Source organism: Neoarius graeffei, chromosome 19 (genome assembly GCF_027579695.1).
Source record: "Neoarius graeffei isolate fNeoGra1 chromosome 19, fNeoGra1.pri, whole genome shotgun sequence".
Classification (NCBI taxonomy): domain Eukaryota; kingdom Metazoa; phylum Chordata; class Actinopteri; order Siluriformes; family Ariidae; genus Neoarius; species Neoarius graeffei.
Window position 1 is genome coordinate 12,835,501 of NC_083587.1, and position 27,703 is coordinate 12,863,203.

General features: G+C 41.6%; 1 protein-coding gene across 3 annotated transcripts; it reads right to left on the minus strand.

Annotated features, from left to right (window-relative positions):
* Positions 1–815: 815 nt before the first annotated feature.
* larp4b (La ribonucleoprotein 4B) lies at positions 816–27,552 on the minus strand. 3 transcript variants are annotated; one of them, XM_060899655.1, is made up of 17 exons: positions 27,107–27,552; positions 23,477–23,616; positions 19,539–19,683; positions 17,485–17,640; positions 17,299–17,380; positions 16,390–16,526; positions 16,202–16,305; positions 16,001–16,111; positions 15,848–15,901; positions 15,557–15,766; positions 13,604–13,710; positions 13,255–13,506; positions 13,039–13,084; positions 12,770–12,952; positions 4,826–4,956; positions 2,446–2,554; positions 816–1,683 (listed from the first exon to the last, which is right to left on the minus strand). In XM_060899655.1, the coding sequence occupies exons 2-17, from the start codon at positions 23,561–23,563 to the stop codon at positions 1,438–1,440; spliced, it is 2,160 nt and encodes a 719-aa protein (XP_060755638.1). In that variant the 5' UTR covers positions 23,564–23,616; positions 27,107–27,552; the 3' UTR covers positions 816–1,437. The 3 variants fall into 3 exon arrangements, with proteins under 3 accessions (XP_060755638.1, XP_060755637.1, XP_060755639.1); XM_060899654.1 differs by having other exon boundaries at positions 17,299–17,383; XM_060899656.1 differs by lacking the exons at positions 816–1,683; positions 2,446–2,554 and adding an exon at positions 2,573–3,014 and having other exon boundaries at positions 17,299–17,383.
* Positions 27,553–27,703: the final 151 nt, after the last annotated feature.

Genomic DNA, 27,703 nt, shown 5'->3' on the forward strand with positions numbered 1-27,703 from the left:
CTTTATCTGTTTCTGATGAGTGGATTAAAGCCTAAACTTTAGATATTAAATGAGAGGTTGAAGTTTAGCAGAATAATGTCCAAGCAGCGTGATGAGCTTCACACAGCAGGAAGACAGACAAGGGATCAGGCTCTCTGCCAAAAACAAAAACAAAACACCCATCAGGATCTGAGAACTGAACACATGTCCGATTAAACAAGAACGAACCTTCAGGAAAAGACATGACGGATACGTGAGATACGATCCCTGACTGGAGCAGGCCAAGGGAGCAAATAATATTTTTATATGCACAACTTTAAACACCAGTCTGCAAATATGAAGATAGAGATGATTCTCCTCAATGGTTCCCTTTACTGAGATATGGAACCGGAAGTGACTAGGTGAAGCATCTCAACTGCACAACACACCTGTAAAACATGATGTACTGCAATAAATATCACAAAAGAGATGCATCACCACCACCACCATCTCTCTCACACAGAGAGAGATAGAGGAGAGAGAGAGAGAGAGAGAGAGATAGAGATACACACACGTGTCCATCATGTCAGAACCTTTTTTTTTAACGTTTTGTTTATAGTGTGATGATAAAGTGTACCACTATGGACGTCTCTTACACACAGGCTCAGAAACTTCTAAAGCAGTGTGGCTGTTGCTTCAAGAATGGGAGAAACTATTAAAAAAAAAAAAAAAAAGTGTTAAAAAGAAAGAAAAGATGGAAAAAGGAAAATAAATCTGACATAAAAAGGCATGCATACAGGACAAGGTAACAGTTACACCAGCTACTTTACCACATCAGTACGAATTATTTATTTAAAAAAAAAAAAAAAAAAAACACCTCAGAGCTCAGAACTCTACTCCAGTGGCAACACGTTACATAAAAACTAAACACAAATCAGACTGAATCACACCAGCATCACGACTCCGAGGGTTCAGCCTGGTGTAGAAAAGAAAACCCAACTCAGACCAGTGTGTTAGTGCCAGTACACTGGGGTTACAAAATTATATACATTCTGGTTTTAAAAAAAAGAAAAAAAAAGAAAAATTGTCTGACAATTCATATCAGCATTATTTTCAGTCTGTACCTGCTACCAGCACTACTTCAGTCTTGAACAACAAAAATCCTCGACCCGTTTAAAAAAAACAAAAACAAAACACAATCTTCATCTGTGTGTTAGTGCGGGTTTATTTATCCCACTGTCCTCAAACAATGCAAAAAAACCCCACATCATCTCAAAGGACAAACAAACGCATGGTAAATGAAACCAGAGTAAGAGTCTAAAGAACCGAGGACCCTCCTACACCTGCAAGTGCAGTGATCTTCAGGCCCTGATTCCAGTGTCAATATTCACTATGTGCATGTGCAGCCGGGCCGAGCGGAGAGACGGTACCAAGCACTCTGACCTGCCGAGTGCTTGCTCCTCAGTCACTGCTCAGCGCTCAGGATTGAGGTGCCACATCTCCAGCCCCCTGATGACACTTCCAGACCTCTCGGGCTCGATGAGGTGCAGGTTTGGCAGACACGGGCTGCAATTCTCTGCATCTGAGTTCTACAGAGTCGAGTGAGACGGGTTCTTCTGTGGAAGGAAGTGAAGTGTTCGTGGGTTTGGACTCGACTGGTGGCTGCTGTGTCGGGGCCTCCCGTATCCTCTGACAGATCTCAGCATAACTCGGCTTCCGGGGCTCCTGAGTGATCACAGGGACATAAGGAAATTCAGGTCATAGATTAAGTATTATTATTAAATAATAAACTCTTCTTAATGTTACTTTGTCGTATCTACATGTATATCTACTGTTTTAGAGGTAATGAAATGCGGATGACAATGTTCACTGTAACTTCAAGGCATGATTGTGATGTGGCGCATTCTTTTTTTATTTTTGGTATTATGTTTTGTATTATTCGATTTAATGTATGAGCCACTCTTCATCTTTAATGATGGCAACACCAGGCTTTTGTTGAACCTGATTTAAAAAAAAAAGTTAATTATTGTTTAAAAAGCAAAACAAAAACCCTGGTCAATAGAGAAAGGATACTGCATGGGTTCTAATTGGAATTAAAGCTCTCATTATGGAACAATTTTTTTTTTTTTGAATAATGGACTAAAAATGTAGAACATATGGAATGCGAATGTCTGGATTTAATCAGGTTTTTTTTTAAAACTATAGATACAAATAAAGGCAATACTTTCTAGATATCAACATTACAATTACAGAAAGTGCAAAAAAGCCCAAAAACAAAAAACCCCCAGCATCTTTAAACTGGCTTCCTGTTGGAATATTTTCTTTACTTAAGTCAGTGAGGGTGACTCACAAACCGCTCACTATGCACTACACTTGCACACTACCTAGGGTATAACAAGGCTGTGTAGCTGGGGGAGGAGGTTTATTGCAATACAAATGAAAAACCTGTTGAATAGTTTTGCAGTTTTATTCTGAGGTCACACTCACTGTAGTCGGAGTAACCTGGACCGAAGTTGGACTTTTAAGATTGGACACTGCGGGCCTCTCTCCAGGTGAGATCATCTCCTTCAGCTTTACTTCCTGTGACTTCACTGAGCTACGGTTTTAAAAACCATCACATATTAAACACAAACAAATCTGAATAAGCCATGTGATAAACATTAAAGATTACTTTCAGGTTTTATTTCATATTATAACTAAAACAAACAATTTGAACTGATGCAAAAAAATTATTAATAATAATAAAAAAAATTCCACTATATGTTAAAGTACTATACAAATAAAATGTAATTTAAAGTGTACCTGTAGTGAATTTTAATTACGAGCCGTTTCAAAAGATCAAGTACGATACCAGTGGTTCCGTCATGTAACGTTTGTCATAAGCTCGTCAAATACGCGCGAGTTTTAGGTCACTGCTCCGCCAGTCAGGCATGGTCAGCAACATGTTGCCTACTTCATGGGCTGTTCCGGCACCGGTAGTGATGCACAATCATTGGTTTGTCAGAGTGGCTGGGCTGCAGTGGACTGGTCACTGACCCCATGTTGCAAACACCAGTCTAAGAACACATTATCAACCGATCTGCTCATAAGAAATAGAAGAAATATTTACACTTACTCGAGCTAATCTTTGGCTGGATTAAAAAAAAAAAAAAAGGCAACCACCAATCATCATTGATTCAAGATTCATCTTTGAATGAATTGATGAATTGATTCAGCCACCATTCATCATTGATTCTTAATTTCCCTGAGGGAACCCATCCAAAGGGATCACTAAAGTTTTATCTAATCTAATATTGGACCAAATTGCTGTCCTGAATCATCCAAAGCACACAAAATCTGCGTGCCATCTCGCGACAAGTTTTACCTCCAAATAGCCCAAACTGTCAGACAGATTTTATCCTGCATCAGGGCCTCCAGTATCCTCTGGCAGATCTTGGCATAACTCGGCTTCTGGGGTGTTCCCATCGCGAAAGAGAAACCAATCAAAACCGAAAGAGTGAAAGTGATCATCATGCCGTTACCATCCCCGTGTCCAAAATCGCTCACTACTCCCTACTTGGAGAATTACTATACAGAGGACTATATAGTGAGCTCACTGGTAAAATGGGGGAGGGATGCTTTCGGACACTAGTCCGTCGCACTGGTATTTACATCATTACAGTTGCACAATTAAAAACGTGCCAGATCAGTCGGCTCATGGGTTTTCAAAAGAATAAATACATATTATACTGAGTATTTCCCCACATCAATACAAAGTACTTGCATCTTTCTTTTTTTAATCAAGGCTGAATACTTTCTTCTTTGCTGCTGCCCTTTATTAAATCAAATTTGAGACTTTTAATTTGATTTCTTTCAGCACGACTACAATGCATGATGGGATATATTGCTTGGTTAGTGACCATCAGTTGTACACTACTTTTCATGATGCATTGTGGGATCACAATGCATCGCTATATAGTGAGTAGGGAGTGATTTCGCACATGGCATGTGAATAGTCTTTTATTAATGTGCAAGTATGCGCTCAGCACTCCGACTCCGGTGTGACCAAGTAAGGTGACAAGTTTTATGTTTCATCCAATTTAGGTAATTTAAAAACTATTATTTGGCAGCAGGCACACAGGAAAGTATAAAAAAAAAAAAGTCTGTCATACTTGCATGATAGATTTAAAATTTTAAAAATAAATTAAAAAAAAAAAAAAAAAAAAAACACCACACAACAACTCAAAGATATTTTTCAATACATGACCTACTCATTCTAAACCTGTCAAGCTTCGCCGGCCAAGCTCTCGACCCCGAAGTACAATCAAATCTACTTGCACATAATACCATGAAATAAAGATCCATTACAAATATTAGATCTATATTCAACGTGTTCTGAAGTTACTTGACTGGGAATCTCAACCCACAGAACACTGCTTGTTTACTCGCACCCGATAACCCGGAATCAACGACTGTACACCACTTCCGGCCAGCAACAGCTGCTCCCCGTGGTTCTGCCTCTGCAGGTAATTCACGGAATAAAAAACTGTCCACAAAAGTGCTTTTACAGTGTTTTTTTTTTTTTTTGACTGATTGTGCACGTCTTTTGTCTTTAAGTAACACATAAAGCACGATTAGTGTTGTAAGCATGACCAGTACTGGTACACTTTAATTGCTGTACATTATATATCAAAGCCATTATATATCAAATGTTGCACATTATATATCAAAGCCTTGGAGAAACAGGATTAATATGATAAGGTGACTTAATTACGTGCCCTCTGTGCTGAACTGAAACACATTATGAAATCATAGGATTGTGGAACAGTTAATTAACTGGTAATTATTTTATAACTATCAGACATAACTCATCAGCATTATGCTGTACCTTAGTTTGTTGGTGGGAGACAGTGGGTTCTGCTGTTCCACTGCAGGCTGAGGAACAACAGTAACAGTGGGTGTCATTTCTCTGTGGCTTCCTGAAGTCAAGTGGCTGCTCACTGCATCTTTATTTACAGGCTGAAACAAAAGAACCGCCATGAAATTACCACGGCACTGAGAGCATCAATACACTCAACATCTGGACAGTTACAGTGAGCCGAGTCATGTAAATGGGTCCGTCTCAGAAACTGGTCTCTCATTTGGGACATTATGGTCAAAAAATAAATTTTCTAAATTTCACTTTTTTTTTTTTTTTTTGCATTTACCAAACACTCAATGTTTGTCATGTTTAATAAGAATAAAGATAGTATCTTGCTTTATCTGGCCTCCACTGTGGAAATTTTTTTTAATTACAATTCAAATGCTTTTGTAAAATTGATTTACATATAAAATAACTACATTATGAAGAATTAAAGCCCCTCCTTCACAGATGAGTGAAAATATTGTATAAAATTTCCTCTTTTTGATTGCTTGGGTTAAAAATGCCAAGTTATGATGACTGAATTGATTATTCACTTAAATATGAATAATATGATACATTTTGGGTGTTTGATATGGCGAAATAGGACACAATGGAAAAAAATCAAGAACACACCGGAAAGATGAGAATAACGGCAGTGGGAAAAGAACAGCGACTGTACCGGCTGAAGGTCACGCGGGTCTCTGCTGTGGCGCGCGAGCAACGGGACATCACTACCACACCGGACGGAGCCCGATGTGGGGGCGGGGCAAAATGGCTGGCCAGAGATTCTATCAAAAGTTCGATCTAAATTGACCATGGTTGCAAAATATTGGCCAAAAATACGCAAACACTACGAAATATGAAAGTAAGATGAAAAAGAAACATTCTATTGCCTTATACTGCAAGACTAAAACAAGATAAACCTGTCAAAACCTCACCTTTTCAGTGATAAATGTCCGAACAGATCACCCGTGTAACAGAAAGACTGCAAATGGAAGCACGATCAACTAACTGTTGGAGTGGAAAATTTCATTCTATACATGCAAATTGTTAATGTGTGTCCTTCCCCGCACACAAATAACACGCTATGGTAAAAAAATAGACCACAACTCATTTTATAACTCAGAAATTCATACAAGACCAGCTACCATCGTAACATTCTGTAAGAAACATTCTATATCTAACTTTCAGCTTTTGTCTTAAACAAAATCACAGATTTATAATTAAGTTTTTAAGTTACTACTTTTGGTGAGGCAGTGACCTTGACCCTGAGGTTTTCCGTTTAGATCAAAACACACGATCGTATTGGTTTTGGGTATGCGGAAAATGGAGTTACAACGGTGATCAGATATTTTGCATGATGTTTTATTATGGTTATGATTATTCTGTGAGCACACCAAGCCTTAGGTGTATAAAGTTACAACTTAAAATACAATTAGTGATAACTTTTTAGTGGACTACAACCTTTTTAAGGGAATGCGATGTAGTCAACCATTCATCATGTCCCAGATCAAGCCGCCATTTTTCCCAAATTTGCAGAATTTTTGCCAAATTCTGAATATTCACATCAAAGATTGTTTTATCTGGATTATTTTTCATCATTTTATTTCAAATTAAAACCAACATCACCATTCAAAACCGTATAGTTTATTGACTGAGTATATTTAGTGGGGTACCCCCACAGTACCCAGTTTCTGAGACAGACCCAAATCTGATTAACAAACTAACTAAACACACACCCCAGAGCATGCGATATCTGAAACAGGTTTAGGATTTTTAAACAGGGAAGGAAAAATAAGTGTTCACTGTTCCACATTTTCCCCCTGCTGTTGTAAACTGAATGTTGGTCACCCAAATGCTTTGACTAAAAGGAATATACAAGCACTATCCACTTTATTAGGAACACCTGCTCATTTATGCAGTTATCCAAATCAGCCAATCATGTAGTAGCAGCAAAACAGTGCATAAAATCCTGCAGATACAGGTCAAGAGCTTATTGTTAGACTTCACTGTGTGTGTGTGTGACCGTTTTGAGGGCATGGCTTCAGGAAGAACAAAAAAGAAAGGGGTTGAATTTGATTAGAGTGAGTTTGGACTACAGCAGTGACCCATCTCTGAAACACTGTAATTCATCAGTCACTTAGTTAACAGCATAAATGATCGTGTACTGACTCACAGCCTGCAATATGGAAAATAACTTGCACAAACCAGGAAAATGTTCACAGGCCTCAAACATCACACCACAGAAGGAGACACTTTAGAGGAGTAGTGGTGCAATACACTATCAGAGGACATGTCCCAGGCTGAGATCCTGACGCTGAAAGAAAGTCATGATGACCTACACCCGCCGCCAGAGACACCACAATCATCCCCCTCAGCATCCCCCCCATACATATCTTTCAGAGATACTGATGACTGCAGAGATCAAGATCATTCTCCCCCGTGCAGCCAGCCCTCAAGTCCTGCCCAAAAAAAAAAACCCAAAAACACCCAAAGCCCCCTTTTCACGGTTCCGCCACTATCGCTCCTCCACACCTCATCAACATGAGGAACAAGGTGTCATGACAACCCTATGATCATTACAGCAATATACAAGATAAACACCAGCATATACAGTATTGATAGGAGTCAGGTCCATGCTATAGTAGATGCTACTCAAGACTGAAGACAAGCAGAGACCCAGTGAGTTTTAATTAATAATTGAAGGAAGATGCATCCAATACACATGGGGAACCAGTCTAATCTTTGAAATATTCATTAATTTCAGACTGCCAGAGGGGCTTCCATTTCCACTGTAAAAATGACTTCTTAAAAATGTCAGATCTCTTCAACAAATCATTTTAGTTGATTTAATAATTTTATACAAACAGTTTGTTTTTAACTGAAACCTGGTTAAATGAAGATAAATGCAACTATTCTCACTGCAGTAGCTTCCACAAATGTCAGTTCAGGCCTAAAGGGTGGGCGGAGGCCTGAAGTTTATCTTCAAGTGGTGAATATACATTTACGAGTGAACAAAGCGAAAAGTATTTTCAACACGAGAAGATAAACTTATGACCACACCACCGTGTATTATTGTTAATATAATATGGACACATTCACAAAAAAACAAAACAAAACAAAAAAAACACGCAAGTTAAAAGAATTTTAATTTTGAACCGGTTCACCATTTTGACAATGTGCGTCTTGTCAGCAGGAAAACACTGGGAGTGACATCATTGGAGTTAAATATCGGGAAATGCGCCACTCAGAGCCGCAATGTCTTTTGTATGAAAAATATGGAGTTTTTCCAACACGAGATGATCAACTTCATATCTTCAAGCCAACGTGTGATTTTCTTTTTATTATATAGACACACACAAACAAAATGTACCCAAATTTATCAAAACTGTTCATCAATATCCTCACGAGTGACATGTTATGTTACTCAGATGTAGTTCATAGGAGAAAATATGAGGGTCATATTTCCCAGTAAAACACTGTCATACTTTTTTTCTATACTGTATGCACGCACACACACACAGAGTGGTATGCAAAAGTTTGGGCACCCCTGGCCAAAATTACTCTTACTGTGAAGCAAGTTGAAGATGAAATGAACTCCAAAAGGCATAAAGTTAAAGATGAAACACACATTTTAAGCAATATCGGTGTATTATTTTGGTTTCGTACAATTTTAGAGTGAAAAAAAGGAAAGGAGTAACTTGCAAAAGTATGGGAACCCTAGGAGATTTGATCACACTCATCACTTTGACCAAGGTCTCAGACCTTAATTAGTTTGTTAGGGTTATGGCTTGTTCAGACTCATTGTTAGAAAAGGCCAGGTGATGCAAATTTCAAAGCTTGATAAAATACCCAGGCTCCTCTAACCTAGTCCCTAAAATCAGCAGCCATGGGTTCTTCTAAGCAGCTTCCTACCATTCTGAAAATGAAAATAGTTGAGGCCCACAAAGCAGGAGAAGGCTATAAGATAGCAAAATGTTTTCAGGTTGCCATTTCCTCAGTTTGAAATGTAATTAAGAAAATGGCAGTTAACAGGAACAGTGGAGGTCAAGATAAGGTCTGGAAGACCAGGGAAAATTTCAGAGGCTGCTTGTAGGATTGCTAGAAAGGCAAATCAGAACCCCCGCTTGACTGCAAAAGACCTTCAGGAAGATTTAGCAGACTCTGGAGTTGTGGTACATTGTTCTACTGTTCAGTGACACCTGCACAAATACAGCCTTCATGGAAGAGTCATCAGAAGAAAACCTCTCCTGCATCCTCACCACAAAGCTCAACATCAGAAGTTTGCAAAAGAACATCTAAACAAGCCTGATGCATTTTGGAAACAAGTCCTGTGGACCAATGGGGTTAAAATGGAACTCTTTGGCAGCAACAAGCAAAAAGGTATGTTTGGAGAAAAAAGGGCACAGAATTTCATGAAAAGAACACCTATCCAACAATTAAGCATGGGGATGGATCAATCATGCTTTGGGGTTGTGTTGCAGCCGATGGCATGGGGAACCTTTCACGGGTAGAGGGAAGAATGGATTCAGTGAAATTCCAGCAAATTCTGGAAGCAAACATAACCCCATCTGTAAAAAAGCTGAAGTTGAAGAAGAGCATGGCTTCTACAAATGGATAATGATCCTAAACACCTCAAAATCCACAACAGACTACCTCAAGAGGCGCAAGCTGAAGGTTTTACCATGGCCATGACAGTCCCCTGATCTGAACATCATTGAAAATCTGTGGATAGACCTCAAAAGAGCAGTGCATACAAGACGGCCCAGGAATCTCTCAGAACTGGAAGACTTTTGCAAGGAAGAATGGATAAATTCCTCAAATAAGAATTGACAGACTCTTGGCTGGCTAGAAAAAGCATTTACAAGCTGTGATACTTGCCAAAGGGGGTGCTACTAGGTACTAACCATGCAGGGTGCCCAAACTTTTGCTTCGGGCCCTTTTACTTTGTCATTTTGAAAATGTAAAAGATGAAAAATTGTTTTTGCTTAAAATATAAAAGGGAATGAGTCATCTTTAACTTTCTGCCTTTTGGAGATCATTTCATCTTCAACTTTGCTCAACTGTTCACAGCAACAGTAATTTTGACCAGGGGTGCCCAAACTTTTGCATACCACTGTATGTGGTGTGTATACACACACACACGTCATATAATTAGAATATCATGAAAAAGTTTATTTCAGTAATTCCATTCAAAAAGTGAAACTTGTATAATTATATTCATTCATTACACACAGACTGATATTTCAAATGTTTATTTCTTTTAATTTTGATGATAGGGCGGCACGGTGGTGTAGTGGTTAGCACTGTCGCCTCACAGCAAGAAGGTCCTGGGTTCGAGCCCCGGGGCCGGCGAGGGCCTTTCTGTGTGGAGTTTGCATGTTCTCCCCGTGTCCGCGTGGGTTTCCTCCGGGTGCTCCGGTTTCCCCCACAGTCCAAAGACATGCAGGTTAGGTTAACTGGTGACTCTAAATTGACCGTAGGTGTGAATGTGAGTGTGTATGGTTGTCTGTGTCTATGTGTCAGCCCTGTGATGACCTGGCGACTTGTCCAGGGTGTACCCCGCCTTTCGCCCGTAGTCAGCTGGGATAGGCTCCAGCTTGCCTGCGACCCTGTAGAAGGATAAAGCGGCTAGAGATAATGAGATGAGATGAATTTTGATGATAACTGACAACTAATGAAAATCCCAAATTCAGTATCTCAGAAAATTAGATTATTACTTAAGATCAATACAAAAAAAAAAAAAAGAAAAAAAAAAGGATCTTTAGAAATGTTGGCCAACTGAAAAGTATGAACATGAAAAGTATGAGCACGTACAGCACTAATACTTAGTTGGGGCTCCTTTTGCCTGAATTACTGCAGCAATGCGGCGTGGCATGGAGTCCATCAGTCTGTGGCACTGCTCAGGTGTTATGAGAGCCCAGGTTGCTCTGATAGTGGCCCCATAGATTTTCTATGGGGTTAAGGTCAGGCGAGTTTGCTGGCCAATTAAGAACAGGGATACCATGGTCCTTAAACCAGGTACTAGTAGCTTTGGCACTGTGTGCAGGTGCCAAGTCCTGTTGGAAGTTGGTCAGCAGCAGGAAGCATGAAGTGCTCCAAAACTTCCTGGTAGACGGCTGCGTTGACCTTGGACCTCAGAAGACACAGTGGACCAACACCAGCAGATGACATGGCACCCCAAACCATCACTGACTGTGGAAACTTTACACTGGACCTCAAGCAACATGGATTCTGTGCCTCTCCTCTCTTCCTCCAGACTCTGGGACCTTGATTTCCAAAGGAAATGCAAAGTTTACTTTCATCAGAGAACATAACTTTGGACCACTCAGCAGCCGTCCAGTCCTTTTTGTCTTTAGCCCAGGCGAGACGCTTCTGACGCTGTCTCTTGTTCAAGAGTGGCTTAACACAAGGAATGAGACAGCTGAAACCCATGTCTTGCATACATCTGTGCGTGGTGGTTCTTGAAGCACTGACTCCAGCTGCAGTCCACTCTGTGAATCTCCCCCACATTTTTGAATGGGTTTTGTTTCACGATCCTCTCCAGGGTGCGGTTATCCCTATTGCTTGTACACTTTTTTCTACCACATCTTTTCCTTCCCTTCGCCTCTCTATTAATGTGCTTGGACACAGAGCTCTGTGAACAGCCAGCCTCTTTAGCAATGACCTTTTGTGTCTTGCCCTCCTTGTGCAAGGTGTCGATGGTCATCTTTTGGACAACTGTCGAGTCAGCAGTCTTCCCCATGATTGCGTAGCCTACAGAACTAGACTGAGAGACCATTTAAAGGCCTTTGCAGGTGTTTTGAGTTAATTAGCTGATTAGAGTGTGGCACCAGGTGTCTTCAATATTGAACCTTTTCACAATATTCTAATTTTCTGAGATACTGAATTTGGGGTTTTCATTAGTTGTCAGTTATAATCATCAAAATTAAAAGAAAAACACTTGAAATATATCAGCATGTGTGTAATGAATGAATATAATATACAAGTTTCACTTTTTGAATGGAATTACTGAAATAAAATCAACTTTTTCATGATATTCTAATTATATGACCAGCACCTGTATATTTTTATATATGCGAGCGCATCTTCAGTTAACGTCCTTTTATTCCCATATTTCATGGGGTTGGATGAGCTATGAGCATTCTCCATCTCAGTCTGTTATAGACCATCTCTTCTTTGAAGTTAAGTTCCCTCAGGTCTTCCTCTATACACTTCCATATTTTCAGGGGCCTTCTTCGGAGGTGTCTTCCATCAATTACAGCTTCTGCTGCTCTCCGTAGCACACTACTCTTCTTTTCTTTTGATGTGCCCGAACCATCTCAAAAATTGTCTTCTCATTAAATTCCATATGCTTTCCACTTGACATCTCTCCATCATTTCCTCACTTGATATTCCCTCTTCCCAATGTATATTTGCCATATATCGGAGCATCCGGCAATCACATCTCTTCATGTTTTCAAGATTCCTTGTCATCGGCCAGGTTTCTGCTCCGTATACAAGTACAGGCCAAATACATGCACAGTACGTTTGCACTCTACTTTTTAGGGAACATATACATACAAATCTCACACACACTTCAAACACAGAGAAAACTTCTTTAGGAGCTTAGGAGTACATAATTAGATCCTAACCTGGTTCAGGTGTATATCAGGTGTGTTTGGAGCAGCAAAGCTCCAGTGCAGGACTAAGGATCCCAGCACTTGTAAATAGAACCCATGCACTGTATATTTATTGTCTAACACTATTGCACTGGCTTTTGAACCTGGTTTTACATCCTGTAATCTTATAACACTGGTTTCCATTCAGCTTTTCTTTGTAGCTGCACTTCAGACTTGTGCGTGAACGACTGATCTGACCCAAAAGATCATTTCTGCACTAATATATATTTTACACACACACACACACACACACACACACACACACCACCTTGTCTTTTGTTGCTCCGGTGACGATGTCAGACAGTCGGTTCTCCAGGCTGTTCTCAGTTTTCACTTCAGGTTTGAGATTTCCAGCAGCACCAGGCAGGGGAGGGAAACTCGACAGTCCCAGCTCAAAACTTGGAGAAGGAGTACGCTGCTGGGCTGGAGGGGATGACTGTGTAGATGCTTTCTGTAAAACCAACAGAATAAATATATCCAGCTGGACCCACTTATAACTACACACCACCTGAGATCAGTATCATCCAGATGACTTACTGTAAACTTATCTTCCCTCCTTTTCTTGTAGCCATAGCCATTTCTCCTTTATTTAAAAAAAAAAAAAAACTTTAGCTCAGACAGCAGAATGGGAGTGCAGTGACAAACTAGTTGTTTTTAATTCATAAACTACAGTTGGAATGTGTAAAGCCTAGTTTCAAACACACAGGAAACGATCATGTCACCAGCTGAACAGCAGCAGGTGTGATGCACTACCTTCCCCTCCCCATGGCAGGTGAATAATCTGCTCCATTAATTTCCACGCGTCCACTCCCGACCTGCTCCTTGTGAGGGTAAATTGGAGCGCTGGATAATCTTGGCCGGCTGCCCAGCTGTTGCATTTGTGGTATTCGGGTTCCATTGGGAATGCGCTCTGTGGAGCTGGTGAAGGAACCAGGGTTCTCCAACAAAGTGATTCCTCGTTCTGCAGCTGGCACTGAGGGTCGTATGTGGCTCTTGTTATGGTTCCTACAAGGGTTAAAATGTGTGCGTGCATCAATTATAAGTAGAAGGAAGTGTTTTACACACACACACACACACGTTTAATTCTAAAAGAAAATGTTACCGGTTCCTCGGTTGGTATGGTCTTGCAGGTAAAGGTGCAGTTGCTGATTTAAAAGTGGGAGATCCAGCCAAACCGTTGATGAATCCAGGATTAGTGAATGGAGCAACCTAACAGACAGAAGAAATGAAAACAGTATTGGTTAACTGCATCATTAATTCCAATGATGACCAAAAAAAATAAATAAATAAAATCGCCCCACCCCACCATACCCAGCGTCGTTCCATGCCCTTCTGTTCTACAGAAATGAAGCCAAAATTCCTCTGCCATGTTGACAAATTTAGAGCCAGAGTTTGCTCATGAGAGACAAGAGCTAAAGCCAGGAACACCTAATTTTCATAGGTTACACCCCCCTTCTCTCAAACGGTCCAGTGCATTCTTAATTGAACCTGCAGCAGCAGCAAGGGCACTTTGTTCCTGGATATCTAATTTGTCTGATCAGTGAAATGTATTTATTAAAAAAAAAAAAAAAAAAAAAAAAAAAAGCACAATCAGTAAAAGTGCAGTTTATGAATGCAATTTAATTTCAGACACCTTCTATTTCTGACTATAGCCAGTGACAATTGAATAAAATTAGCATTAGCTAAAATGGTAAAATTGGACCATGTTGCCTGCCACACTCAACTACAAACCCATCAAAACCCCATGTAATGAAGAGACCGAGCACAATGCAGGTGCTGCACACCGGCTCCTCCGGCTATGGCTGTCAATCACTTCATCCCCAGATGCAGACACACCATCTCACAGTAGAATAGAGTAGAATAACATTTCAAAAACTTTTTTTGGGGGGGCATGCGTGCAGCAATCAGCATAGGGAAAAATAACTGTTCAAATGAGACACTGTAGAGGAAAAGACAGTTCAGACAAAACAAAGAGGCTATTTTGTCACTGAAACACATGGGGATGTGTGGGGCTACACATTATACTGCAGCCAGCCAGCAGGGGTGATGGACCTGTGGTGACTTTCCTGTTTAGAGACGTTAGCTGTCCATGTTTTTTTAATATAAATGTAAAAACACAGTCATGAAGGTTCACACATTCTCATCTGGGATAAATGAAGTGCTACAGCAGCAAAACAAACAGTACAACACTGATATAAAAGTCAGGAATAAATGTAGTGGTTAGCACTGTCACCTGACAGCAAGAAGGTTCTGGGTTCAAGCCCAGCAGCTGATGGGGGCCCTTCTGTGTGGAGTTTGCATGTTCTCCCATTGTCTGCGTGGGTTTCCTCCGGGTGCTCCGGTTTCCCCCACAGTTCAAAGACATGCAGTTAGGTTAACATGGGGCAGCCATGGGCTGAAGTGCCCTTCAGCAAGGCAGCTAACCCCCAACTGCTGGGTATGTGCGTGTGCTCATTGCTCACTTGTGCGCACGCATGTGTGTGTTCACTGCTTCAGATGGGTTAAATTTCACTGTGTGCTTAAGTCTGTACTTGAGTGTATGTGTGACAAATAAAGGCTTCTTGTGAATCACCTGGGAATGTGCTGTTATCCGAAAATAATCAACTTCAGGGTGGTAAATTATTGTGACACACAAAGCAGCGTTACCACCAGGAAGAGGATCAAATTTTAACAGCACATCTTCAAGTGCTTTAATTCCTCTTATACCACAAGTTAACAATAAAAACATTTCTTAAAATGACACATCCATTTCTATTCACATTTAACACTGGAATGTCTGAAAACTGAAGTGTGCATAAACCTCAAATCTCATCTCGCTCTGAGATTTCCTCTCCTGACTGTTCAACCTTTTTCAATGGTTTGAGCTACTCTGTCATTATACTCGCATCATTTTTTTTGGCCTCCTGTCAGTCATCCTTTCTTTTGGTTGATTCATTTCTCATTCTTTAGTGCTATTACTCTAAAGCGTCCTTGAGTTGGTGAAATGCGTGATATAAATTAAACTTGTCGTCATGAACAGAGGAACGTGTGCCAGAATTTTGGATCCAATACTGACCAAACTAGGATCCAAGTAGCCCTGTGTAGTGGACCAACCCTGATGAGTGACCAGTCTGTAGAACGGGGGGAACTGCTGCTGTGCCCCAAACACAGGTGGGATGTAGTATGAGGTATAACGTTGCTGCATGTTTGAGGACATATCCATGGGCCTGTATCCATTCTTTGGCACAAAAGCATTGACCGCAATGGCCTTGGCCTTGATCCTTGCCTGGAAATAAATTTAAAATGAAAGTGGTCACTACTTTTTTTTAAATAGTCAATAATAATGGAACAGTGTGATGAGGTTTACCTTTATAGGCTTTCCTTGAAAAGTTTTCACTTCCTCTCTAAGATACTGATACGCCTGAAAAGATAAAGCAAACGATTATACCAGAATAAATCACAACAGAATAAACCAAAATTTATGAAAGGAATGGGGGGGGGGGGGGGGAATCAAGTTTACCAGCTGTGCATCTGCCTCCGACTCGAATGTGATGAACCAGTTATCGTTATAAGCAAACTCACAATGGACAAATTTGGGTAATTTGTCACTCTTAAAGAGTGATTCCACTTCCTTAAAAAGCAAAACAATCATTATACACAAAGGTTACAGAGACTGCACTATTTATTTTACACATGCAGGTTATCAGATGATAATGTTTACCTCAATAGGCGTGGCTTCAGGCACCTCTCTGAGGATGACAATGCAGCGATTCTGATTCGGTCGTACTTTCTCACCACATTTATCCACTTGCACAAGAGGAAGTGCTGCAAATTATGAAGGTAATATAAGTCAAATCAAATGTCAACATTAGAGAAAAGATTTGTGATAATTACTGGCAGATGACATACTCTTTAAAATATCTGCAATAAGATCGACATCGCTGCTGAGCTTCTTGATCTGATCAAGATTAGCTACAGTTACAATGGGCACATACTGATCGCTGTCCATCTGAGAGATGAGGTACATGTCGTTGGCAAGATTCTCCCTACAAGATCAGAAAAACAGAGCCACAATAAACTGAGCTGCAACATCAGTGTCCTTGAAGAAGTTCTTTTTACAAAGCCCCACATTGTGTAAGGATCTCCTACACACTCAGAAATCTACACCTGTGTCCACAGCGGCTTCTCTTTATTCTATTATTAACAAGTTCATAACAATGATGAAGTATTCAAAACACTCCATTCAGTTAAAGTCTGTACAAAAAACACTAAGGCTTACAGTGTCTTCTTTAATGAGGTTATTGTCAGCTTCACAAGTATTGACAGCCTTGGTCAAGATAATAGGGGGAAAAAGGTATGAAAAAGTGTGTGAAATTACTTTAATCGCACACAAAAACGAGCAAAATCTAATCTTGGCACCTCAGCACTTAGTACTGTGCGTCTCCTCCCTTTGCCAGTATAACAGTACTGAGTCGTGTCCTGTAAGGTTTGGGCGGATACAAAGTGAGGAACCCAAGAGCATTTCTCAGTGCAGAATCTCGGGTCTTCTCTTTTAATTAACTTTTTACCCATTCATGGGTGCCAATAATTCTGGAGCTGATTTATTTACACAAATACACACACACACACACACACAATCAGATGCCAGTAATCCATTAAAAGAGTTACACATCGTTCCTCCTCCAAGGGTTTGTGAAACAAAGCAAAGACAGAAAGCCTTGAAGTGAAGGTTAAAACCAGCACTGGGCTTAAAACACACAAATCCAGATGGAGGAGGATCAGTGTGATTAGCAGCACACAGAGCTCCGAGATAATTACCTGGAGAGACAAAACTCCAGCGTAGCCTTCAGTTGCTGTCGGAGGTCTTCAAGCTGCTTGGAGGAGTCGGAGCCATTACTCCCTACTTAAACAAAGAAAGAAAACATTTCTCATGTTGTTATAAATTCCAAGTACACAGGGCAATCCAAACCACACAGGGTTTAATGCTTGTTTAAATAACAGTACCCTTTATGTTGGGGTCTTCTTCTAAGCTAGTGGGTAACTGATTGTCTGCTGTTTCCATGTCCACAGGTTCTGCTGGTTCTGCTGAAGGCAGTACTACCGAGACCGGTACTTGTGGTTCTTCATTCCATTTCTCACCGTCGTTGCTGGGCACGTAACCTGGAACAACGGACAACAAAATGACAGGTTTATCATCAGATAAAATGACCCTAAGGATCCTTCATTTTAAACAGACCAAATTTTCATTAAATAATATCTGATTAAAGACAGGCAACAGTGCTGCAAATTTAATAAAGTGAGCAGTTAATATACTTTAAATCAAAGTATACGCTCACTTTAGTAGTTAGTCAGCAGCTCTCAAACTTTTTCCAGCCAAGGACCACTTTCATATTTTTAAAAATAATCTCCATGGACCTGTTCAGTACAGATTCATTTTGTAAAAAACACAATCCAACCATTGTAATATCAAGATAATTAAACACATACAACAACAATAATAATAATAAGACGACGACTTGTTAGAGCTACGGAACTTTCTGCCAGCACACAAACCTATTAGGTCCCCTACTGGTTTTAATTAAAAGTGACCAGTTAAACAGCAAAGCCTCAGTCTCACATAGCAGGAGTCACTTCACGGTAGACAATTTTGGGTCTTCCAGGGGTTAAGTGGCATGCCCTCCAGGCCTGTCTGTTGGAATATCCAAGAGCCAGGGAGCTACTTTGACAACCGGGAGGGCATGACTTCCATGCCTAGAAAATTTGTGTTGAAAATTGTCATGACCAAGCACCGGATTCATCCATCGCAACCGTGAAGGCATCCATGGATTACTGCACCATTCCATCACAAAATGTTCACAGAACACCATTCTACAGGAAGTGAAAAGTTTGCCTAGGGCACGTGGCTTAGATTGTCTTGCCGTGGCCATGTCGTACTGCAGCCATGAAATCCATACATGCTGCCATCACTGCCGTAAGGCCATACATCGTTGCCGCCATTGGTTTTACCGGCGTTTTCTGTCATGGCTACCGTGGCTTCATTTGCATATTTACTCTCTGCAAATTTATCCGATGGCTCCAAAATCCTCCAAAACCTGTAGGAATGGCCACGGTAGTCCCAGCCATGTGTAACCTGAGCATAAGGTCATTACATTACAGGCATTTAGCAGACGCTCTTACCCAAAGCGATGTACAACATACCCAGAGAAGCCCGGGGAGCAGTTGGGGGTTAGGTGCCTTGCTCAAGGGCACGTCAGCCATTCCTGCTGGTCCAGGGAATCGAACTGGTGACGTTTTGGTCCCAAAACTGCTTCTCTGACCATTAGGCCATGGCTTCCCCCAGATATAATACAAAAATGGTACTGATGTAAATAACCCACGGTAAAGGAGGGTTGAGATTTCCACCACAAAAACAATATAAAGAAGTCAGGGCAGTGTTAGGGCTATGTTTCAGCAAGCCTGGGGTTCCTCGTGCGCTACGGTGAGAGCCACTGGCTTAAGTAATGTAAAGATAGCGGAATACTCAGGATCTACATGAAATCAAATCAATAATTGGATTTCTTTCTAAATACATGGCAATGATAGTTATTATTAATTATACAAACACTTTGCAATCCCTTGTTAAACCTAGAAATGTTAATATTAAATTTCCTGCAACATCTATAAACAAGTGTCTGAGGATTTTTATGGTTGCAAATTATGCTACGTAATACTGTCCTTTTTCCGATGGAACCAACGTCTAATCAAGACACAAACTTGGACTTTCTCCTCTACAGATAAAAATGCTGGATGTGTAATCAGATTATTAACCACTGGGGGAAAAAAATAAAAAATTAAATGAATCATATTTGCGCAGAATAACCAGGTAATGAGGGTAAAAATCCAGGTTTATCTAATTTATAGAAATTTGATACAGGCTTTAATCCAATATTGGATGTTGTAGCAAGATCATGAAGAAAATCTGAAAACTGCTTACATCAGTAAAACAGACATGAAGAAATGCATTAGAGTTTCTGTAATCCTGAGATACAGTCAGTCTAAATGGCTTTGTGGAGTTTTACCTTGCAAGCCAGTGTTTCCTGCGTCACTGGAGTTGACCCATGACTGGAGATGGTGCGTGTAGGCCGGTCCAGACGCCACCTGGTTAGGAATATAACTGGCCCATGCTTTTGCATTCGGATTGAGGTCCGAGACTCTGGCGGATTCCTAAGAAGGAAGAAATAAAGACTGAAAAACCAGCCAGATAAATTTCACACACCAGATTAAGCCACACAGCATCAACGTAGACTTACAAGTTGCTCGCAATCATTTTGCCAATCCCACACACAGGCTCCATCAGAAACTAACAGACTGTACGGGTACGCCGCTGCGAATGCCTGGACATGCTCAGGGTGGAGAACTGAATCAGCTTTACCCTCCTCCTGTCCATCTTGTCCTGTCAGTTCTTCCTCAGAGAGATGACACTGCCACGGTGACTCCAGCTTGGGCTCTTCTACCCACACAGACAGGAAGTGACTAAAACCTCCATCCTCATTCACCTCAGATTTACCGAGGAGGTCAGAAACCATGTTTAGTACACCTTGGTCTCTTTCTGACTCGTTTGTGGAGGTCAGACTTTGTGGATTTTCAGTCTGCACAGGGACCATGATTGCGTTTGAACCAAGAAAGTCAATTTCATATGATGGCATGCTGGCGTAAAGGTCTACCTGGTCAGGTTCAACAGGAAGAGGAATAGCTTTATCTGCACTGAAATCGGAAATGGGGCACATTCCATCAGTTCCAAAAGCACAACTAGAAGCTGAAACATGCAACCCATCAAGCTGATATCCCTGAAGTCTGCTCGTCACAAAACACTCCATGCTTTCATCAGAGCCATCATGTCCTTGTTCTCCAATTTCAAAAATTGCTCTTACGGTTCTTTCAAGAGGAACTCTGTAGTCAATGACCACCTGCTGCTCTGCAGTACTGACCGTGTGCACATCTTCATGCACCAATTCTGGCTCTTGGTTACATGGATCAGAGGAACTTTGCGTGTCAGTCTTCCCCAAGAGTGTGTGTGAGAGAACGCAAGTGCTCTTACACTGCACACCGTTTTTAGACAATATGGCACTCTCAAGGGTGTCGGGCGGCTTGGCCTGACGAGATGAATGGATAGACAGGGCTGCGTTTTCACTGCTGCCTTCCAGAAATAAATGGATTCCTTGCTCATCATTATTTCTGCCAAGAGTAAGGTCAAAATCTATCAACTCTGAATTCTGCAGTTCCATTTCAGGAGTTTTAACATGACCGATACTTAAAGAAATTTTATTCGTTCCTTCCAGTGCGTTTTCATTAAAGCATTCACCTTTAACAAGGGTCTCGTTCTCCTTCAGGCAACATCTGTCTTCTTCCTTCAGGTTAAAACTTTGCTGGGTTGTTGCTGGAACCATCTGTTTTTCACCAATTTTAAGATCATCGTGGTTTTGTAAAGCATCATCCAGAAGATTGGTATGTACAGAGAAGTCAGGCAACAGTGAGAATTCCTGCTCCATCCACGTTAAACTCCTCAAGTTCTCACTGAAATCCTTCACTAAACTCTGATTAGCTTCAGGAGGATCACTGTAACCAGCATTGGAGTTTATATGCACAGAATTCTCACTCGTCTCATCTGCAACCTCAGATTCTGGCACTACATCTGACAGTTCAGTGGATGAAATATGGCAGGTGACGTCCTCCACGCCAAGGTTAATTTCTCTCTTTTCTGCATCACAGTGAGTCAGCAGGGGACATGGATCAAACTCAGGATAATTATCTGACCCTGTCTGAAGTGTCTTTGGCTGAAGCGCATCACCATTTCCTCCCACGAGATCTGATGTGAAGGAGTTTAAGCTCTGAAGTGAGTTAAACTTGGATCTGGGTTCTGGTCCTGTGGCCTTGTCTTCCTTTTTAGCATAACATATGGACTTGCCCTGTTCTGACACGCTGTCTTTAACAGATGAACTGGATTGAGTGTTGAGACTGAACACAGCAGTATCTTGGGAGCTGCTCTCGGTGTCAAATCCTCGACTCTTCAGATCACCTTCACTTTCTAACGAAGAAGTAACGAAAGATGAAGGCTCAATCACCGGAGACACACTAGAGATTTCAGAGCATAAACAGTTCTGCACAGAGTCATAATGAGGTTTTACACCAGAACATGGCACAAGTTCATGCCATGTTCCTCTCATCACACCGAGGTTCACCTCTGTATGGGGTTCTCTCCAGTTGACATGGCTATTTAAGCAGTTCTCCTGATAATCCAAGTTGCTTGACGCAGGAGACACACTTTTGGGTTCTTGCTCTGGTGTTTCTGAGCAGTGAATTTCACAACGCGTTTCTGTCACTCCTAGTATGGAGACATTAATTAATTCTGCGTCAGTGTTAACATGTGTCGGACACAAACAGTCCATGTCTGTATGATCCACCGCGGTATCACCGAGTTGGTCGTTTCTTTCCAACAGACCAAGAATGGTTTCATCAACAGCCTTATGTAAACCAGCGATATTTGATTTGTGTCCATGCTTTTCACTTTTCTCCATCACACTATCTTCAGGAGAAGCAGAAACCCATTTACATGATGCTGCATTCTCATCTGAGCCCACATCAGAAAAGGTCCCGATGATGTCGGGGAGCATGCAAGCTGTGTTTAGAGGCAAAGTTTCTGTTGGGAGATCTTCAGACACCAGCTCACCATCTTCCTGTTTTTCTTTGGTCCCATTTAAAGTTTCTAAAGCAACATTACTCAGTGAGGTGTTGATAAAGACCTTTGTTTCAGTCTCTGCTAATAAATCTGTCTGATCGAATGCTGCAGTTTGCATCATGGCCACTGGTTCATGCTCACCCCTGAGATCATCTGCATCTATCGAACAAATGCTGTAGAAGCTTTGGGTTCTCCTTTTCACGCTGCACTCTGATGTCAGAAAATCATATCTTTTCTCATCTGAATCAAGGAGATCATCATGCAGATATTTGGTTGGGAAGAAAACATCAGATCTCTGACTGATGCTGCACTCTGCATGCCCGTGGTCCGGGTTCTGAGTGATCGAGACCTCCGAACTGCCATTGTCTGGCATACACGTGGCTCTGATGTGATGGCCGTTTGGTACGAGTGTGCCTGCAGCAGCCGTGTTCTCACACTGGGGTTTAAAACATGTTGAATCAGCATGCTGAGACAAATCGACTTCACAGAACCAGTTGGCTCGTTTTACTGCATTTTGAGTGATTCTCTGTTTTACAGAGTTCAACACCGCCGTCCCTGCCTGAGCCTGAACGCCTGAATCTTTTGAAACATCCTCAAGGGGTTTATTATGAGAGTCATCCTTAAATTTGTCCCACACTACCATGCCCTCCTGCACAGTGCTGCTTTTCTTATCAACAGAACCGAGACTTGTGGAGAGGTTGGTGGAGGAAACATCACTCGTAAAATCCACAGCTTTGTTCATATGACCGTACTCAAAACGCTTCTCTTCAGCCAGCTCGGTCACAGAGGAGTACTGCTGAACATCCTGATCTGAGCAGCTTTCAGTAACGGATGTCTGAAGAAGACTTGTTTTTTCACTGACTAGATTCGGGTTGAACTCTTTACTAAAACAACACCCCATATTAAATGTTAAAATAAAAATCCTTCCAGCAGACAAACCTCAAGTAGCTGCTCTCAACGTGGTTGACCAAGAGAGAGGGAAAGAAAGCGAGGTACAACATGGCACTTGAGCCCCCCCCCACACACACAACTCAAAATAGCACATTTAAATTTGTACAAGTGTCTCACATGGAGCTGTCACTCAAACACAAACTCACAATCCCATGAGCATGAGATGGGATGAATGGGCCTGGCTGCATGCCAGCCTACACTCTTAAACTCAACATTAAAAGCACCGACACATTTTGTATGCAGCGCCACAACCAGCACCAAAATATAAAGTTTTACATGAGAGAGAGAACACAAAAACAGACCAGACAAAAGACAAGAAAAATACTTTACCAAAAGAAGAATCTCTTTCCTCCTCACTTCCTGCCCCTGCTGCTCCTCTGGCTCAGCTAGATCTTTCCCTTCCTGGTCTGAAGTCATGAGCTGTCCAGCGTCTGGCTCTTCTCTCAGAGCTCTCAACTTCACCACAGAGGCTGCGAGAGACATGCAAAATGAACAACCTGATAAAAACACCAAACTTATCCCACAGGACTGCCAAATTCTGATTGGTCAGAAGGCATTGACATTTTCTATAACAGCAGCTCTTACAGTAGTGCAGCTGCACATCACAGGTTTATATCAATGCACTCTTTCTAATACATTATCGTTTCTGTAGGAGCAGCTCATTCACAGATTTAAAACGTGTAACTAATTTATTTAAGACTGATGGAAGGAGTCTCCAGTGTCAGCGCTGTGCAACAGTCAGAGATAAAGCTGGAACCAAGTTTTCTGACATCTTTAGGACAGAGGGGTTTACACTTCTTTGCAGTTTCTCAGTAACATGCATAATAAGCTGCAGTTTTTTTTTTCCTTTTTTACATCTTAACTTCAAGCAAAAAAGAGAGAGAGAGAGACACTGGTTATAGCTACTATAATGTAAGCAACAACAGGAACTAACTCATTTCATTGATGTTTTACAACATTAATGTAACTAAACAAAAAAAATAATATAATGCCATGTTGTGTCATAAAAGATTTAAAAATGGGATCTTGTTAGCAAATTGTTGCGGTTATAAGAGGGCAGGGCTTCAGCGATCCACATCAATGCTGAAGATAAGGAGAATGGAGAGACCTGTCGTCAGAGACCTGTACGGTCTGCAGTTAAAGACCCTATAAACAGCGCTGTATCAGTGTGCGCGCACAGGTTACAGTGCAAAATACACGTTTCATCGAAAACAGAATTCTGCCCACAACAAACTGTCACATCAGTATGTTTCCTCACAGATAGAGAGACAGACCTAGAGAGAATTAACTGTTTCAAAAGTTGAGGAAAGTTAATTTTAATACTGCAGAAGATTGGGCAGTTTTTGATTAGGATCAGATTTCATTAGATTCTCAAAAATAATATTAAAAGAACCTGCGGAGACACACGAGAATTAATCACAGTGATTGAAGAAGAGAGCTATAGCAGGACCACATCACCACAGGTTTCTGCCTCAGTGAACACACCTGAGTGAGATAACGAGCAGCACCTAGTCAGTTCCATCAGGCGGAGTGCTCAATTGAAAACAGCCATGTATGACCAGTTCCATCAGTGTGGCTGTAGAAAGAAATTCTGCTCTTTAACCCCCCTGTTTTTAAATAAATAAAAATAAATTTGCAGCTATTGAGAATGTGCAAAGACAAGCCACCAGACTAATACCATGACTGAAAGGCATGAGTTACGTGGAGAGACTATGAAAGCTCAACCTACACACTCTTAGATACAGACGACTTAAAGGAGAAATGATAGAAATGTACAATATACTGACTGGAGTGTACGACAGAGACGCAATGCCTACCGTGGCAGTGGAAGATAGCAGCAGAACCCCAAGGTAACAGTATGAAACTCAAGTCAAGGTGCAAAATTACCGTCAAGCAGAACAGTTTCACTCAAAGCATTATAAAATCACTTACCAGACAGCATCATCTCCACCCCCAGTATCCTCTCATTTGAGTGCAGACTAGATCAGCATTGGGCTAAACTGAACTTGAAAATCAATTTCGAGGCTCCTTTAGACCTAAAAACCTGCGTCAAAACCAACCACTCTACAGGTCTAGGTATACCTTCGTCCAGGACTCATCTATGTATGTGTTCTGCCTTAAAGGAACAGTCCACCGTACTTCCATAATGAAATATGATCTTATCTGAATTGAGACGAGCTGCTCCGTACCTCTCCGAGCTTTGCGCGACCTCCCAGTCAGTCAGACGCGCTGTCACTCCTGTTAGCAATGTAGCTAGGCTCAGCATGGCCAATGGTATTTTTTGGGGCTGTAGTTAGATGCGACCAAACTCTTCCGCATTTTTCCTGTTTACACAGGTTTATATGACCAGTGATATGAAACAAGTTCAGTTACACAAATTGAAACGTAGCGATTTTCTATGCTATGGAAAGTCCGCACTATAATGACAGGCGTACTAACACCTTCTGCGCGCTTCGGCAGCGCATTGATATCTGAGCTCCGTATCAATGCGCTGCCGAAGCGCGCAGAAGGTGTTAGTACGCCTGTCATTATAGTGCGGACTTTCCATAGCATAGAAAATCGCTACGTTTCAATTTGTGTAACTGAACTTGTTTCATATCACTGGTCATATAAACCTGTGTAAACAGGAAAAATGCGGAAGAGTTTGGTCGCATCTAACTACAGCCCCCAAAAATACCATTGGCCATGCTGAGCCTAGCTACATTGCTAACAGGAGTGACAGCGCGTCTGACTGACTGGGAGGTCGCGCAAAGCTCGGAGAGGTACGGAGCAGCTCGTCTCAATTCAGATAAGAGCATATTTCATTATGGAAGTACGGTGGACTGTTCCTTTAAGGCCTTTAACTTCACGCTGGTTTCAGAGAAAGGACTGGCCATATCCCTCGCTCTGCCACGGTCCAAGACATCCGTGAGGACAGGGACAGAGTTCTGGAGCGTCCCTCACAGACAGACAAGACAAGACGATTCATGCATCACTGATGACCCTCGATCATTCACACATCGTTTAAGTGTTTCATAATGAATGTGGCAGTTTACCACAGCATAACAAAAACAATAACACAGATGTTTTTAGAAGCGAGTCAAATCACCGGATATAAGACAGGTTTTAGTTTTGGATGTGACCCACACAGGATATGAAAAACTCAGAACTGGATGTCAGAGTGATGAGAGGATTCCACTGTAAGATCATTAGGCTAACTATCATGTAAATATCAGCAAAATTATCTGTTTAACGAAACAGAAGCCGAGAAGCACTTACTCAGAACATTTATTTATTTATTTATTTATTAAGATAAACCACACGTGACGTCGAGTCTGGTGGAAAACACTTGGTCTGTATGTAAATTTCTCCTGAGATGATTCTCAAGAAAACAGTTCACACAAAAACAGCAGCAAGCCTTTATCAAAGATTAAAGTTTAACAGAGGAAACTAAACAGCCACGATAAATATAAACTACCACCAATAATAATAAAATGTGCACCCTCACGTAACGATGATTAATATCATAAATGTGTCTGTTTCAAAAACAAACAAATCTGAGCTGCGAACTGAAACCGAACTGTGCTCCTCCTCGCTAACAGGAAGCTAGCAGGAAGATTAGCTCCCGACTGATCCCCGGATCACAGAAACTCAGAATATTGTGATTAAACTCTCAGGAGCAGATCAGCGGTTATAATCTGGATGAAGTAAATGTTAGACACCAAACTCCCAGCTGAAAGGATTCCTCATTACCGAGCTCGCTAGCTTTCCTCTTGGCACGGCAGCTAACGTAGTGTTAGCAAATTCACTAGTTCCTGACTAAATTAGTGAGCTGTTGGGTTCTGAAGCGCCGTGTGAGGGGAAGAAAGTGATGACAGAGCTCAAAGCTGTGGGATAGGGTTTTTGGCGTTTTTCCCCCCAACGCAGGTAAATAGGGAAGCGCTGCTGTAGAGTGTGTGTTAGTGATGGTGAGAGACGCACCTGTGTTTGTGTGTTAGCGCTGTAGTTTAATCCGCACCCGGAGGAGCTGCTGCTATCTTTAGGGCCAGAGCTCCTCACTGCTCTCCCCGCCGCGGGTTCACGCTCACACCGCCACTCTGTAAATGATCTCCGCAGCAGTAGCTCAGTTCAGCTCCTGAGCGACTCTGAGTCACTGCGTGCATAAACACATTAACTTTACTCTGTAAACCCGGACCTAGCACACAGCTAGCTGGCTAACTAGCTTAGCATCATCACAGAGCTGTTATTATTCGAATCGGCGATGGCACGAACTCCGCCTCGCGCGCTGCTGACGACTTTACAACACAGCAGTCAGGTAGGTAGGTGTGTGTGTCTATCGGTGTCTCTCTCTAGCTTGTATTCTCCCCCGCCTCCCACTCTCTGCTTTCGCTTCAGCTTCGTTCCTCTATGAAATCCCGCCTTAACGCCGCGCGAGACTCCTACTGTCTGCCAGCCGGCTGTACGGATACCTGCAGAAACCAAAAAGTACAAAACGCGAAATGGTTTCTTCCCAATATGGAGGACTGTCCTGTGTTCCGTCTGCAGTTCTATCAGTCACCTTTTATCATCAACACGTCT

Excerpts from the sequence above, each read along its gene's own strand:
- larp4b (XM_060899654.1), bottom strand. The coding sequence starts at position 23,563 with ATGACTTCAGACCAGGAAGGGAAAGATCTAGCTGAGCCAGAGGAGCAG. Across the intron at positions 17,641-19,538 it reads AGGAAACACTGGCTTGCAAG|GTTACGTGCCCAGCAACGAC; the intron begins GTAAAACTCCAC and ends CCGTTGTTCCAG. Across the intron at positions 13,711-15,556 it reads GCTACTTGGATCCTAGTTTG|GTTGCTCCATTCACTAATCC; the intron begins GTCAGTATTGGA and ends TCTGTCTGTTAG.